The 12262-nt window shown below is 40.7% G+C and overlaps 1 protein-coding gene across 1 annotated transcript; it reads left to right on the plus strand.

Annotated features, from left to right (window-relative positions):
- Window positions 1–3289: 3289 nt before the first annotated feature.
- Window positions 3290–11733, plus strand: LOC114642138 (dispanin subfamily A member 2b-like). The gene is made up of 2 exons (XM_028791123.2): window positions 3290–3483; window positions 11551–11733. The coding sequence occupies exons 1-2, from the start codon at window positions 3304–3306 to the stop codon at window positions 11731–11733; spliced, it is 363 nt and encodes a 120-aa protein (XP_028646956.1). The 5' UTR covers window positions 3290–3303.
- Window positions 11734–12262: the final 529 nt, after the last annotated feature.

Genomic DNA, 12262 nt, shown 5'->3' on the forward strand with positions numbered 1-12262 from the left:
AATAACACATAAAACAAACATTGTCACAATAGATTTAGAACAACATGTACAAAACTCCAAGGAGGATCCTCCCATATCCCCTACCATGCCCTCTGTGATGTAACATCCGTATAATAGCTCAGTCAAAACTCTGAGGAGAACGCTTGATTAAGAGCTTGTGTTAAATTTGAACACCAATGTGTAGATGACCAAGATACAGACATAAAAGACAGTACTGCCATTCATTTGCTTCTGCATCAAGTGCTGTGTGGAATCCTATGTGTTCATTCATGAAAGAGTTTTTTTTTTTTTCCCATGCCTTGATCCCTCTCTGATAATGATGATGATGATGATAATGATGATGATGATGATGATGATGAGGTAAAGTGGGCATTAAACAAGAGAGTATGGGCTTTAGGAATGGCCACACATGCTACTCGAGTCTCCCTGTCTGGGATTTGATATCAACCTGATATCCATTACTGTCACTTTTTATAATAAAATTTGCCTTTCACTTTTCTAATTCCCTGACATTTCTCTTGAACATTACAATGGTTGGAGATGCGCAAGAAACGAAGGAACTAACTACAAAAGTTTTTTTTTTTTTTTTTTGTTTAGGTTATGCTGGCAATCACAAATTGTCACTGTGTGAATATGGGGTGTAAGTGGGCAAGTAATTATATTAAACTAGCCAACCCGCGGTGTAGCATATGCTGCATAATTATGTATTGATGGGTGAACACTTCCTGAAAGACACAGTTGTCCAAATGGGGTGGGTTTGAGGATATGACTGTAGGTGAATGAAAAGATGTTACTCTGGAGAGGGCAACATACAACTGTCCGTGACTGAAAACTGGAGGAGCGCCGCCATGCCCCCACCTCCCAGAGCGAGGACAGGGTGAGAGGGGAAGGACGCCATCTCTTAGTCATCGTTCAGTATGCACTGCCTGCTCATGTGCCCGCCCCCAACTCCTCAACTGAATTGCTTTCGTCTGTGTACAGTCCACATGCACATGTGAGTCACGTTGACTGTTCATTTTCTAAACACCGCCTCAGTTGGTTTCGTCTCTGCTACAGTCCACATGCACCTCTGAGCCACGTTGACTTTTCATTGTTCTTTTTGTCCGGGACGGGTGAGGTTTCTAATTAAGCCAAAGGCTCCACACCTGGTGGTGCCCTTTTGTCAATTTCTTTAAGTTTCAGCTTTGCAATCATACTCCCCACGGAACCCAAAGACTTTGGTTACCCGGTTGGCTGCCCGGTGGGTCATGGGAATAACGCAGCCGGATCGCCAGTCGGCATCGTTTATGGTCAGAACCACGACGGTATGTGATCGTCTTCGAACCTCCGACTTTCATTCTTGATTAATGAAAACATTCTTGGCAAATGCTTTCGCTGTCGGCTGCTTAGTGAATTGTTGTTGGGAGGGGCTCTGTGAGTTGGTGTGTTTGGTGAGCTGTTGGGGGCGGGCACAGGAGTAAGCTGTGCCTCGAGAGTAAGGGTGGACGTGGGAGGACGGTTAGAGTTGGCGGGCAGGACTCTGAGGTGCGTTCCCTATCACATGGGAGGAGGGTTAGAGTTGGTGGGCGGGGCTCCGTTGTTCGTTTCCCATGGTTTGCAATGGTGGACAAGGTCGTGCGTCATAACCGAAAAGAATAATGAAAAGTCAACGTGGCTCAGAGGTGCATGTGGACTGTAGCACAGACAAAAGCAACTTACGCGGTGTTTGGTGAGTTGTTGCGTCCGGGCACATGAGTAGGCAGTGTGAATGCCTGGAGAATAAGGGTAGACGCGGGCCAGGGAATAATGGTATGAAAATTTTGTAGACAAACGTTTTCCGTGTTCCTGCAGGATCATCTAAGATGAAGCATGTTTGTCGCAGAAGCGAATCGCTGTATGCAGCATGTAAAACAGTTTGCGATGGAGGACGCGGCCGTGCGTCGTAACCGAAAGGAATAATGAAAAGTCAACGTGGCTCAGAGGTGCATGTGGACCATAGCAGAGACGACCCTGACTGACGTGGTGATTGGTGAGTTGTTGCGTCCGAGTTGTTGGGCGTGGCTCTCTGAGTTGTCATCGTATCCCATGGTCTTAGAGTTGGGAATGTGCACAAATGCACATTTACAAATAGATTGTGATGTATAAAGGTAAATTGCATAGAACGGTGAATATGCCCGATTTAATAAATCTGAGTTTTTGTTTTTAATTAAGCATTTTCCCTTCTTTTCGTGTTTTTTGGCGTGCACATATTTTCACAATCACATCCATGCAAATTTCTATAAATGAGGAACCAGTGTGCTTCCATTCAAACTTGTGCACACGCATCATGAAGTATCAGCATTAATACAATGCCTTGAAATAAATAAGAGAGAAGGGAAGGACCAAGAGGTATGAATCTATTCCGAACTGTAAAACTTAAGGATAATCCTCTCAGAAAAGGAAAAATCTACAATGTGATGAAGATTTGTCTTGCAAGAATGAATGCACTAATTAAATACCAATTATCAATATCTGCTAGGCTTGACTTCTAATTATGAAGCTGGATCAAACAAACACCTGCAGCCTCTGTGGACCACCAGGACTGGAGCTGAGTACCTCTGGTGTGTATGGGTTTCCCTGTTTGAACCCACATAAATTGAGGAGGTTGGTGTGGTCAGGATTATTGGGTGCTCTTTTGACTTTGCTAATATGGATTTACGCTAAACTAACCATTACACTATGTGCCTCCATATCTCTGTTTCAGTGTAAATCTTGCCTGAAGAAGGGGCCTGAGTTGCCTTGAAAGCTTGTATATTGTAATCTTTTTAGTTAGCCAATAAAAGGAGTCATTTTGCTTGGCTTTTCTCTACATTCATAATGGCTAACACGGTACAACACCCTAGTACTACAGTGTAAACATTAAAAAGCCGCATTACACTTAGAAAACACTGGCATGGATGTTTTGCATTAGGCAAAGCAAAAATAAAAAATTAAAAATTAAAAAAAATATAATTTGATTTTTTTTTTTATTATTTTTGAAAAGGGAATGTTTCCTATAGATTTAATAAACTTAAAACTTTAGAGATATTCTCCATTACATTTAGTCACAAAAAGATGATGATGAAACACTTCAATTTGTTTCATGCTTATCGCCTGTGAAGTGTGGAACGGATGCAATAAACTTAAAACATGAAAGAGGCTGAGAATTTAGAATATAGGAAATCCCAAGGGCCTCCACCCACCTTGTATTACCCCCCACCCCCAGCCCCAAGACCCTCTTTAATTAGGTATATAAGTACATAACGTCTTGAAAGACACATTCAGCCAGAGAGAGAGAGAGAAGCCATGAACCCTGCAGGTCCTAACATGGAGAATAACAGCCGAGGTGTTTTCACTCCCGTTACTGTTGTTCAAATTGATGAAGATCCAATTCTGGTGAAAGATCACGTTTTATGGTCTCTGTGCAGTTTCTACTTCATGAATTGCTTCTGCCTTGGACTGATTGCTCTATGGTATTCAATTAGAGTAAGTATTTTAAAATAATACAGAGATTTTAAAATACCTGCTTTTAATATGTATTTATCAAGAGAACTACTTTAATTAATTTAATTGTGAATTTCCCATCGGGATTAATAAAGTATCTATCTATCTATCTATCTATCTATCTATCTATCTATCTATCTATCTATCTATCTATCTATCTATCTATCTATCTATCTATCTATCTATCTATCTATCTATCTATCTATCTAATTAGATTGATACTTTAGAATTAAAAAATTATCACCATTGTTGACTGTGAGGTAGTATTAGAAAATATTAGATTTACTTTTATTAGTAGTAGTGATTTTATCATGAAATTAATCAATTTATATACTTGAACCAAAGGCAGGCAGTGTGTTGTAGTGGTTAAGGCTTTGGAGTTCAAATCCTGGTCCTGTGTGACCCTGAGCAAGTCACTTCACCTAACTCTGCTCCAATTGGAAAAGCAAAAAGAATTGTAACTAATGGCATCTCTCAAATGTTGTAAGCTGCCTTGCTTAAAGGTATCAGCCATTACTATAAATCAAAATCATTTAAAATACCAAACTCATCAATTTAAAGAAGACAACAATTGAGTCATTAAATAATACTAATACATGGGCTCCTGTCAATCATGGAGAACCCACTGCATCCACTGAACAGGATCATCTCCAGACAGAGGAGCAGCTTCAGCGACAGACTGCTGTCACCGTCCTGCTCCACTGACAGACTGATGAGATCGTTCCTCTCCCACACTATGCGACTCTTCAGTTCCACCCGGGGGGGTAAACGCTAACATTATTCAAAGTTATTGTCTGTTTTACCTGCATTGTTATCACTCTTTATTTTAATATTGTTTTTTATCAGTATGCTGCTGCTGGAGTATGTGAATTTCCCCTTGGGATTAATAAAGTATCTATCTATCTATCTATCTATCTATCTATCTATCTATCTATCTATCTATCTATCTATCTATCTATCTATCTATCTATCTATCTATCTATCTATCTATCTATCTATCTATCTATCTATTATATAGTGCCTTTCATATCTATCTATCTGTCTGTCTGTCTGTCTGTCTGTCTGTCTGTCTGTCTGTCTGTCTGTCTGTCTGTCTGTCTGTCTGTCTATGATGGCACAGTAGTTAGCATCGATACCTGACAGATCCAGCACCTTATTTGTTATCTTGTGTCCTGTCATTGTCTGTGTGGAATTCTGCACATTCTCCTTCATGTCAAAGACCTGCATATTATAATTGACTGGACATTCTACACCGATGCTGCACAAGTGTTGGGTGCTGCATGAGTCACTCCTGATACGAACTGGCAACTGTCCACTGATGGTATTTAGCGCCCTATGCCTGATGTGGCTGGTATAGACTTAGGCTCCCTGTACCCTTGAACTGGGTGAAGGAGGTTATTTCTAGTTTTCACCTTGTTTTTAGTGCACAGATTTTTTGTGTGTGTCTAGAACTGCCCGTGTTCCATTTGAGACCAAGTGTCCACTTTATTTGTTTCGCTTCTTCCATGGCACTTCTGGGATAGCAGTTCTTATTATTGACTAAAAAAATTAAAACATTTCTTTCAAATAAAAATAGACATTTAAAATGTGTTCATCTTTATTCGTGATTCAAATTTTTGAATATATTTTTATTTTACTGCGGTGGGATGGCGCCCTGCCCAGGGTTTGTTTCCTGCCTTGCCCCCTGTGCTGGCTGGGATTGGCTCCAGCAGACCCCCGCGACCCTGTAGTTAGGAAATAGTGGGTTGGATAATGAATGGATGAATGGATTTTTATTTTGAAAAATATATTTTCCTTTATTTATCCATCCATTTTATACAGAGTAGCACCATAGCGAACAATCCCCGCACAGGGTGCCAGCCCAATGCACAACACACACTCACTCACACAAATTAGAGTCAATGTAGCATCGCTAATCCGCCACTCCACATGAAGGTCTGGCTGATCCCTATGTGGGTTTTGAATGTTCTCTCCGTGTCTGTGTGGAGTTTTCCTCACAGAGACATACAAATTAGGCTTCTTGATGCGATAAATCTCTGATTAAATAAATGTACTATATATGTGTAGGCGTGTTTTAAAGTATGGAAATGACAGATTCAAATCACTTTTTTAATCATTACTTTTACTAGTAGTTGTCATTGTCTTTCTGTTTTATTATAATGAACACTTATTGTAATTGTAGCAGTAATAGAAATAGTTATTACAGTGCGGATATAAGATGCCATGCTGCTCTAAATGTGCTTTTAATTGTTATTTTCTGAGTCTGTTGCTATTGTGAATTTCCCTTTGAGATTAATAAAGTATCTATCTATCTATCTATCTATCTATCTATCTATCTATCTATCTATCTATCTATCTATCTATCTATCTATCTATCTATCTATCTATCTATCTATCTATCTATCTATCTATCTATCTATCTATCTATCTATCTATCTATCTATCTATCTATCTATCTATTTGTCTGAAAGCTAATCATGCTGTCTGTTTTTTACTGAATGCAATAAGTCCATAGTATCAGACCAGAGATTTAATAGAGACTTAAAAAGTCAGTCAGTCAGTCATTGTCCAACCCGCTATATCCTAATACAGGGTTACGGGGGTCTGCTGGAGCCAATCTCAGCCAACACAGGGAGCAAGGCAGGAACAAATCCCGGGCAGGGCGCCAGCCCACCGCAGGGCACACACACACACACACACCAAGCACACACTAGGGACAATACAGGATCGCCAATGCACCTAACCTGCATGTCTTTGGACTGTGGGAGGAAACTGGAGCGCCCGGAGGAAATCCATGAAAACAAAAGAAGAACATGCAAACTCCACGCAGGGAGGACCCGGAAAGCGAACCCAGGCATCCTTACTGTGAGGCAGCAGTGCCACCGTGCTGCCCAGACTTAAAAAGGACTCTTAAAATGTAATCTATATGTAAGGACCCTACGTTTTCCATCACCTTATGTTATTTAAGTGCATATTGATTTATTTTTGATTTTTGGTATGTCATTTATTCTTTCTTATTTTTATCTGTTTCTCATTTGTTAGGTGTGTTCGTGTGACTGGTGTCTGGTCACACTTACAGGTAATCTAAGTTAGACTCCATTAAAATATCCATCTACGCCACCCAGTTTTATTAAGAGACTGGGAACTCCGATAACCGATAACAGCACACAGGTTTCTTTAAATTGGGCGATGAGTAAACACACAGTGAAACACACAACAGTAATTTCAGGAAAAGCAACAGTAACTTCTGTTACACCAGACAATATAAAGTACATTAAAAAAATAAATGAACATAAAAAAAATCTAGCAATATCAGGAATGAAATTCCTTTTTTAAAAGGAAAGCACACAGTCCACACTCTAAAAGTCCGTTAAAAAAATGAAATGGAGGATACAACCTTTAGTGGTGCAGAGTCCAGTTTGCGCACTGTGTTACTCCAACAAATAACTGTCCACAGATGCAGTCTGTTCACCGGACACTCGTTTCCCAACAGAAGTTTTGTAAAACCGTTGAATCCCTGTCAGCGTCTCTTCATCGTTCCTTTTTTCCATTCTGGGCTCCTTGTGTTGCTGTGACCTGGGCACGCCTCATTTCTCGTCTGCCAGCTTTGCTCAGTCCTCAGTCCTGGTGGGAGAGCCTTTGCCCCTTCCCAAGCCGTGAAATGGATTGAGAAGATTCTAGAACTGACCTGCTAAACACAGTCTATTAAGGGCTACAGTGCTTGCACGATCGATCCTTCAACACAGCTGAATGTTATGCTAGGCACATATTTTCAAACTTGTTTTTATTTTCTTGTAATGTTTTGTTTACATCTATAAGCTATGAAAATATGTCAGAGATAAATGTTGTTGTATTTTAATTTCTGCATTTTCAGGTGTTGTGATTCTTGTTCTTTGTACATATGAATTATTCATTCATTCATTTTTCATTGCTTATCTGAGGCAACAGTCTCACGCGTCCCTTTTCTCCAGCCACACTTGCCAACTTGTGCTGTGGGAACCCAGTGCATTCCCAGGCCATCTGAGAGATATAACCCTCCCAGCAAGCCCTGGACCTTCACCACAGTCTCCTCCCAGCTGGTCAAGTTCATAAAACCACCACAGGGAGGTGTGTAGGAGACATCCGTACCAGATACCTGAACCACCTCAATAGGCTTCTCTTCATGCTGAGGGTCAGCGGCTCTACTCAGAGCTTCTTCTGGAAGTCAGCACTTCTCACCCTATCTCTAAGGGAGACCCCAGCTACCCTGAAGAGAAAGCTCATTTCAGTCGCTTGTACCTGAAATCTCATTTCTTTGGTCATTATCCAAAGCTCATGACCATAGGTGAGGGTGAGGGTAGGGATGTACTGTAGATTGACTGGTAAACTGAGAGCTTTCCCCTCCTTCTTCACCACTACAGATCGATATAGCGACCGCATAACTGTGTTCACCACCCCATCCATCTGTCAATCTCACATATGAATTATTTTTCTTCTGCTTTATTATGCATTTTCAAGTTTATTAAATTCATACGTCATCAAGATGCCATTTTCTTTGTTTGTTTTTCCGTCTTTCCACACCATTTTGAGACCATTTGATTATGAAGGCCATAATGTGTATGGAATTTAGGCATCAACATATGTTACATCATCACTCTGCAGATAGCTAGGATGGTGGCAGTGCTTCAAACCAAACTCTACAATTTTAGAGGATATAATAATGTTCATTCTTTAGTTCAAATGAGGACTTGAGCACATTCTTATCAGTCCCAGCCAAAACGTTGCATGCTGCTTGCAGATCTATTTATTTTTTACTGTGTCCTAGCATAGTGTTTAAGTCTTTAGACTTCAAACCCTGAAGTTTTGGGTTCTAATCCCACCACTGACACTGTGTGACCACAAGCAAGTCACGTCACCTGCCTGTGCTCCAATTGGAAAAACAGAAAAGAACGGTAGCCAATTATGTCTCAGATGTTGTGAGGTGCCTTGGATAAAAGTGTCATTGTAATAAAACTTTACTGACATGTGGCTTGATTTGATGGCAATGAACTCTTCAATACACCAATGAGACCTCTGCCTGTTGTGAGTTAATCATATTGAAAGCTTATTCAGTTGGTGGAACAGAAGAGAATTTCTGTGTGTACCAGGAGTGGTGTAGTATCAGTAAAATGTTTGCTCAGCCCTGTTCATCAGAATAGGAGGCTCTTACTATCAATAGTTCAACTATCACCTGTTATATATACTGGCATTGAGTGTAAAGATAAAGCCTTAAGGCAGATTCACGCCAGGAAGTAGCATATAGAGTGGAGACAGGCTTTGAAAGGAGAGACAGAAAACCTCAGGAATTCATTAGAGCAGGGGTCCCCAACCCCCGGTCTGCGGCCCACTACCGGTCCGCAGCTGTCTGACAGCCGGGCCGCGAGAGAACTGCCGGCAACGGAGACTCACTCAGACTTTTCAGAACGCTTGGCGGGCGGGGCTTTGCAGCGGCGCAGAGAGAGGAGAGAGACCGAGGTGAGAGATTATTACAACAATGTATTTTTATGGTCCCGACAGTTTCCCCATATGACACGAGTCTATAGAAATCGCGTTACTACGAAGTACATTCAGCAGATACTTTCATTACAAGGAAGTGACTTTGAAATGCTTGAATGAATCATCCACAGAGCAGTTACATCTGTTTTTCACAGCTCAGTTGTGCACGTTTGCACAAAGATCCCCAAACAGAAACATTGTAAAAAAAATTTCTTTCTTCAAACTTTCCTCGTACAGTTTTTTTTTTTTTTTTTTTTTTCTGTTTTTGTTTTCTGTGGTTTTCATTGATTCCTTTTGCTTATTGCTCGTCAACATTTGAAAAACATCCATTGGAATTTAACTCATTGTCACCCTCCTATAGAAACGGCAGACGCGAGAAAAAGATAGCAGTGTTAATGTTTGTGATGTGCAATCTGTTGGAATGGCAATGCAAAGCATATGTCTTTGTTATATGCAAAAAAGAAGAAAAATCTCAGGTTGCAAACGTATGCGAACTGCTTAATAACTTATTGTGTGGACAGCGCTTTGAGTACTGAGAAAAGCGCCATATAAATGTAATGAATTATTATTATTATTATTATTATTATTATTATTATTAATAATAATAATAGAAATGTAATGTAAATTGTGTACAAAACTGCAAACACCCAATCCCCCCGCCCCCCACCCTCACCCCCACCCCCACCGGTCCGTGTAAAAATTTGCATCTAATAAAGTGGTCCTTGCTGTCAAAAAGGTTGGGGACCACTGCATTAGAGGACAGGAGGGAAGAGGAGATGACAGTGAAAATCCACATCTCTTAAACACTGACCTCAGCAGGAGTCTGAAAATGAAAGAGGAGAGAAAAATAAATAACAGGACCTGCAGTTACTGGAGTGTTTGGAGCCTTGGACCATCAAGATAGATAGATAGATAGATAGATAGATAGATAGATAGATAGATAGATAGATAGATAGATAGATAGATAGATAGATAGATAGATAGATAGATAGATAGATAGATAGATAGATAGATAGATAGCGAAGTGTGACCTGGTAGGTGACCACCCAAATAATCAGATCACAATCAGACCTATGGATATAAGTAAATAAATTAGATATATATGCCCAAGGGGAAAGGGGCTCAAAATATATATATTTAAAAATAATAAAATACAAATATTTTAATAATCAAGATAACAATTTAATAACAAACAACAACCCCGGACCCAAACAAACATAAGAACGCCTGACTTAGTAAGAGACAGTAAGTGAACAGAGCCACTGCTGTCAATTGCACGATGCTCAGACCATCCAAATGTACCATAGGTTTACGGAGACGGTCAGACCAGGTCCAGGTGTATGTATATATGTATGCCTGTATGTGTGTGTAATTTTGTGTGAAGTTCATCAATTCTTCCCATGTCTGCATAGGTTGTCCATGTTAACTATGTTAATTAGTGGATCCTGTGGCCATGTAGGGGGTGATACCGAGCCCCAAAACCCCAGATAGACCAACCCAGTCACACGTTCAAATAATGTTATTTTATTGAAAAAGTACCTTTTCACAATTGTTCTTCTAGTGGCACAATCACAGTTACAGTGACAAGTCCAATTTTCAATTCCTTTCGTCCTCCACTTTCCTCCAGGCAAGCCTCATTCCACAACCTCCCTGCTCCAACTCACAAACTGAGGTCAGACAGCTTCTTTAATGCCGGACCCAAGATTACTTCTGGTGCCACAGCATTGTACGATGGAGACACTTCAGGGTCAGGTAGAATCTCCCAGAAGCAGGAATAACCCTCCCCTGCAGCACCCCTTGACAGCACCCAATTTCCCCAACAGGACTGCCCATCAGCATTACATCAGCCAATATGTGCAAATGGAAATTCCATGAGAGTGATTCCTGCCATCCAGTGTATAGAAGGAATACATGGCCCCAGGGGGCAGTATCCATCTGTCTTTCTAACTATTATGGCCTCCTAGCTGGGAAAGGTGCCAGTTACCAACCTGGCCGGGATGCTCATTCATCCACATCCTTCCATAATGGCTTCCAGGCCAGATAAGGGAACATCCATTCCAGCTGGGATGCCAGCCAACTAATGTCATCTGTGACAGTCCATATTGGCCAGATATGAATGTGGGTGTGTGCATGAGTGTGCCCTATGCTGGAGTGGCATCATATCAACCATTTTTCTGCCTTGCGCCCAATGATGTCAGGATAGACTCTTGCCCCTGCCTCTCTTAATCCATTCTTTGCACACTGTTTCCCTACACGGTCTAAAAATGGAATGCTATTCCATCACAAGCACCCTCATAATCTCTCTCTTTCTCTCTCTCACTGGTTTACTCATATATCCATCCATCCATTTTCCAACCCGCTGAATCCGAACACAGGGTCACGGGGGTCTGCTGGAGCCAATCCCAGCCAACACAGGGCACAAGGCAGGGAACCAATCCTGGGCAGGGTGCCAACCCACCACAGGGTTTACTCATATATGGACAATTTAAAACTTTTATGGTTTAAAATGTTTTTTTTTTCTTCTTTATTCAACAGTCCAGAGATCAGAAAGTGGCAAAGAACCTGCAACTGGCAAGAATGTATGGAGATAAAGCAAAACGCTTTAATATCATTGCCTTGGTCATATTAGGTGTTTCCATCTTGATTGCCATTATTACAGGAATTTCTATAAGTGTGGCGGCACACAACTATGTGTCATCCTACCGACGTTATTATTAATTAAAATAATTTCAGGTAAGTTATAAATCACTCTTTTTAATTATTCTTTTTATCAAAAGTAATAAATTAACTTTCAGTAATCTATGTCAAAATTATATATAAATGAATGATGAAAATAATACAGATGGATTAACATTAATGTATGTCACTGCAAATGCATAACATTCGCAATTTATTTTTGATATATAGTGACTGGGACACCTCTATGTGCCACTATGACTTGGAGGAAAAGATACCAAAACAAAGTCTTTATTAGTAATAATAAAACATGTCCAGGGTTTTACGTAGGGTCTCCATGCTGTGTGATGTGCCTGGAGCAGCTCCAGGGGGAGTCTACCCTGGGCCCATTTTTACAGCATACCCAAACCACTTCTGATGCCTCTTTCCTCTCAGCCAAGAGAAGCAGTGACTCTACTCTGAAGCTCTTCCAAGTGTCTGAGCTTCTCACCCATAGAAGAATCCTTATCTTGCTGCTGCTCCAGTCACATTCACAATGAACAAGATCCCGAGGCACTTGATCTCCTCCTGT

Source organism: Erpetoichthys calabaricus, chromosome 2, assembly GCF_900747795.2.
Source record: "Erpetoichthys calabaricus chromosome 2, fErpCal1.3, whole genome shotgun sequence".
NCBI lineage: Eukaryota > Metazoa > Chordata > Cladistia > Polypteriformes > Polypteridae > Erpetoichthys > Erpetoichthys calabaricus.